This window comes from Morone saxatilis, unplaced genomic scaffold (assembly GCF_004916995.1).
Source record: "Morone saxatilis isolate NCDOM2014 unplaced genomic scaffold, NCSU_SB_2.0 Contig7, whole genome shotgun sequence".
Taxonomy (NCBI): Eukaryota; Metazoa; Chordata; class Actinopteri; family Moronidae; genus Morone; species Morone saxatilis.
In genome coordinates this window covers 8,005,948-8,010,990 of record NW_023340246.1, presented here as the reverse complement: position 1 = coordinate 8,010,990, position 5,043 = coordinate 8,005,948, and the positions used below count along the sequence as shown (strand labels likewise).

The following is a 5,043-nucleotide window of genomic DNA, read 5'->3' as shown; positions in this document are numbered from 1 at the left end:
CAAGTGAAAAACTAATGTCTCTGCAGGGTTTGGGAGGAGTAGGAGAGGAGTTTATCTCCTGTTCTACCACATCTATGCCTTTCTGCAGAGACGCAGCCCTCCAAAGTTTGGCTCGCTGAATATACTGCAGTACTGATTCACTCTGATAAAACACTGTACTCTTCACTAGTGTACAAATCCCAAACTTAATTACAATGAGCCGAAATAGAAATGAACTCAATTATAAAGATATTGCCACATATTTGCCCTTCAGGCTTTCTTGTATCTAATCAAATTCTTTGTCTTTTGCCGACATTTCCAAACTTTGTTTTCATACTGAAAGTAATGTGGAGTAATAGCAAAAAATGTAGCAATAACAAATATGAAACTGTTTTTTAGTCTTCTAAGTTTTGTTTGCAACAGGGTTGCACTGCACACACACAAAGTTGTTCCTTTAAGATTAATTAAGATAAACTGATTGTTTTGTTATGGTCAGATTATTTAGGATCTTTGTTGAAATTATAGAAAGACAAGCACCGCCTCAGGGCTTTTTTATTGGCAGATGTACATACTATGAAGTCTAACCCAGAATGCAACTCTAAAGTCGTTAGACACTCCCTGCCAATGTATTTCCACAGAACACAGAATTGTTACTGTTCTGTCAAGAACATGACAAAAAAGACAAAAGCTGAATAGAATTAACCATTTTATTATCATATCATACGTCACATGAATGTCAAGTATCATGTGGGAGTCAGAACACACTGCAGTAATCCTCTATCCAACTGAACTCTAGCACTTGTAGAGCCTGTTGATCTTGATTATATCGATGTCAGACAGACCCACTGTCTGCCCGATGGGGACAGAGGGGTCAGGGATGGGAGTTATGGTTTCTGATCGATTCTTTCCGAAGGCAGTTCTACAAATGGTAATGAAAAAGAATAATTCAAAAATTGTTTCTAGAATACAATTAGATTAGTCTCATTTGATTTAAAATACCATGTTGTTCTACTTTACCTTCCGTAGTGCATGATAGAGGAGTAGTCGTACGGAGTGTTGAGATTATTGGTGTCCATCAGTTGGAAGTCGCTGACATAATCTGGTGGCAAGAAAAGATCAATCAATAAATCGCAATAAAAGAATCAATCAGTTCTAAATGACGCTGTGAGATTCTTACATTCACTGATGTTTGCCCAGTTGATTCTGACGTGCTGGTCGCGGTCGCTGCGGGTGTGTTCGTGGTAGAAACCCAGCGCGTGCAGCAGTTCGTGCTGGATGATGCCCTTTTGTACGCAGCCGAACCTCTGCAGCGACACCACCTGCTTGTCTCCAATACGGCCCAGTAAAGAGGAACAGCTAATAGTGTAGATATTGAAAGAGATACAGAGATCATTAATATGCAACATGCAACATAACGATTGATTAATAGATTAATGTAATTTACATTTTTAATTTACAAAAACACACCCTGTGTGTACATGCTTAAATAATTAGCTTTCTGATTATGTTTAGGGTGGGTGTTTGTTGTTTTTTTTTTTGCTGTTAGCATATCTGAGAGCTGACTCAACTACAGATGCATCATTCGAACAACAGGAGGAAAAATAACTGCTGCTGTGAAGCTACACTTGCAGTTTGCTGTTCTTTTGTTTTGTTATTGCTTCTAAAGCTCTTCTTGCGAGCTGATGGTTGTTTGTGATTGTTTGCTTTTTTTCAAGGTAGAGAGATCACAGAGAGGACCTGTTTGGGTAGCATTTCAACCAACTAAGGGAAAGAGGACTGGATTAGAAAAGCACTTCCTGCAGCAGTTAAAAGCGGGAATGATGCTGCCAGATGCACGTTCAGCTTCAGCCTATGATGGATTTCGACACAAAGGGCCAAGGGGGACAAACATGTAAAAGGCCCCCAAGCCTGAAAGATATGCAGAATTATTAAAAACAACACGGCTCCGGCATACTAATTTTTCACTTGCATATTTTGCCTCTCTTTGTAGTCATTATGCATTTCTCTGTGGTCATTTTGTGTTTTCATGTAGTTGTTTTACTTCTCTTTGTTGTTGTTTCGTATCTGTAGTCATTTGCATCTTTTTTTTGGAGTTTTGTGTCTCTTTGTGGTTGTTTTGTATATATTTGTAGCAGCTTTGCATGCCTTTGTCGTTTTTTGGCATCTCTTTGTGGTCGTTTTGCTTCTCTTTGAAGTTATTTTGTGTTTCTTTGTACTGACACTCTTCTGCACAGATGTACAAAATGCTAAAGCACACTACACAAAATGTAAGAAAAGAAAGCCCGAGATGCCGAGCCGTTCTGCTGTCAAATGTATTTAAATAGCTGTAATAATGGTAATATATTGGAACAGATGCTACCGTTGCCTCAGTATGCTGTGAAGTTGTGATACGAAGGGAAAAAAAAACCCATCAGAACAAATATTAGATTGTATTTGGTTTGCAGATCGGCTATATCAAAAAGCACTGATCGAGATCCGGGGCCAATGTGTAGCATCAAGCCAATTCAGAAACCTTTATATCTTAACTTCTAAGTACGTTCATTTGCCTTAACTAGAACTCAGTATGCCGTACAAAACCTGATCCACCAGGCACATAATGTCGATGAATAGGTTAAAGTGGAATCAAGTAATAGTCGCACATTATACCCAATGCATTAAAGAAGTGCAGATAAGTATTTTTACGGTTCTTTTTTTTTTAACAGATGAATTATCTTGACTTCTTTGTACAGTACTTCACATGCAGGAGTGCTTCAGTTATTGACTCACCCAACTCTTGGTTCAATGCTTATGTACTCCGTCCGAGTTGCACGTGGAATGAAGCGGATGCAGGTTTTGGATTCAAAGTCCTTCGTGGCCTGTAAAATCGTACTCCTCTCAGTGTCATCTGCAATTGTGGGTAAAAATACTTTGTAACATCATCGCGTCAGTGTGTGAAAGATGTGCAGAATCCAGTTCTATTAATATTTTACCTTAAAAAGTTATACCTACCATATTCTTGGCTTATAAGGAAAGGGATTTCCACCTTCCCGTTAGCGGACTTTGGCCACAGACAGGAAAATGCCTTGTTTAAGCACTTCATAGCATTCCTGGTTTTGGGAATGAACACGTCACCTTCCAGCAGAAAATCACTAGATCCTATTAGAAGAAAAGAAAATATTTGAATCCAAGTTTCAGAACAAAGCAAGAAATCTCTGCTTTTCTGCAAACTATGGTTTCTGTTATTGAATATTGGAAATCTGCCAATATAAGAGAAAGTAATAGTCCTTCTATGTCCTTGTAATATTATGATTCAGTACTCACTATTGTTCATCCTCAGAATAGTTGTCGTAATGTCCTCCACGTTAGACTTATCCTCTAAGATCTCTAATCAATGGAAGCAAAGCACAAGTCATTCAACTCTGTTTTCACACACTGTCACATCTGATAGATTTGGTCTGTTAGACAGGGCTGCGAATAAATGCACAGGTTAGGTCACTTACCATTACCAGCACCATCCTGATCCTGTGAAAAGAAACAAACCACTTTACTTCACTTTACAGCATTTAAACTCAGTCTAATGCAGTCATCTGGACTTAAGACATCGATGGTAAGGGGAAGGTTTCATTCATTGCATACAGTGCATATAAGCTGTTATACATTGAAATCATTATTTCATACATTGCCATGGTGAGCATTACAGAGGCCTAGAAGCAGCAGCAGAAGAGAAACCGTTGTTCTGAGGTCCATTTTTGCCTGAAGGTGCTGATGCTTAAGATGTTGCTTTGAAGACTCCGCTTGTCTCACCGAGGACTGATGCTAAAGTCCAGCCAGGGTTGAGTTTATATGCAGGCTGTCAGGGTGTGTGTGTGTGTGTGTGTTTGTACAGAGATTAGTGGTAGGTGTTAAATAGGCTCTGTTTTAGACACACAGCTAATGGGAATGCCCTGCCCACTCTGGCCCATTGTTGCCACAAAGGGATAATCTTATTCTGGGGGGGATTACAGTGACCACAGGCTGCTGTCGGCTCACTTAGCATCAGATTTCAGATGGCCTTTTTAACCAGCAGGGGGTTTGGCTCATGAGATCTGGGCCTGTCCCTAAGTTTTATTCCAGAAATAACAGATACAGCATTTGAAACAAACAATGCCTTTTTAAATGCTCCTGTTAGCAGGTATTGAGGTAACGTGGCAATAAGTTGATCATTTTTCAAGAAAAGAAGCCAAATATTTGATATATTTTGAAATATATGATTTTTCTTAGTCAATGGTTGAACAGAACAAAAAATCTTAAGTCTGCTTGGACTGTGAGAAAATATGATGGACATTTTAAACTATTTTCTTTTCATTTATTTGAAATAGTTGCCAGATTAATTGATAATGAAAATAATAGACAGCTGCAGTCCTACTTACAATAAACACAATTACATAAACACATGCTTAATTTGACCAAAACACGCACTGAGAATTGTGTGAATATCCTAATAAAATTTGAAAAATAATTTTATTATAACAATGAGAATGAGAGGCTATTTAAAATACTGTTGTTTGGATAGAGAAAAAGTAAGAGGAATACAGAAATTACATAGACACCATACTGATACAGCCTCCACAGTTGTTTTAATACTGTATACATGATATTTGGTTTTCTGTAGTTTCTTTTTTACCCCCCCAAATCTTGCTCATACCATATTTTATAATACCATATCAACATGTCTTTGATTAATTATAAGAATTTTCAAAAAGTGAAAAAATAATCATTTTGAAGTGAAAAACAAGATTATTATTTTGGTTTCTGTTTGCTGAGGGAACTGCTGCAGCACTCTGAACATCTCATTGGTTTGGAGCTGCTGTGCTATGAGTCCCCACACTGCTGTGTTTTTGTTCCAGCCAGAAACATTTCATTTTATTATGCCAAGAGCAACTTATTTCACCGCTGGTATCAGAACAAACTTGCTTTTCGATCCAAGCATGAGCACTAACACCTCCTAATGGCGCAACAGATACTATCAGGGCATCTCTTTACAAAAACCTCATTTCCCATTAAACTAAACAGCCAGTGTGGCCTTTACAACCCTTTAGATTCCAC

The 5,043-nt window shown here is 38.2% G+C and overlaps 1 protein-coding gene across 2 annotated transcripts; it reads right to left on the bottom strand.

The window, feature by feature from the left end:
- Nucleotides 1-771: 771 nt before the first annotated feature.
- On the bottom strand, nucleotides 772-3,705 carry LOC118340672 (low choriolytic enzyme-like). 2 transcript variants are annotated; one of them, XM_035678777.1, is made up of 8 exons: nucleotides 3,637-3,705; nucleotides 3,459-3,480; nucleotides 3,280-3,342; nucleotides 2,968-3,114; nucleotides 2,746-2,863; nucleotides 1,157-1,335; nucleotides 997-1,078; nucleotides 772-898 (listed from the first exon to the last, which is right to left on the bottom strand). In XM_035678777.1, the coding sequence occupies exons 1-8, from the start codon at nucleotides 3,703-3,705 to the stop codon at nucleotides 772-774; spliced, it is 807 nt and encodes a 268-aa protein (XP_035534670.1). The 2 variants fall into 2 exon arrangements, with proteins under 2 accessions (XP_035534670.1, XP_035534671.1); XM_035678778.1 differs by lacking the exon at nucleotides 3,459-3,480 and having other exon boundaries at nucleotides 3,642-3,705.
- Between the last annotated feature and the right edge of the window lie 1,338 nt (nucleotides 3,706-5,043).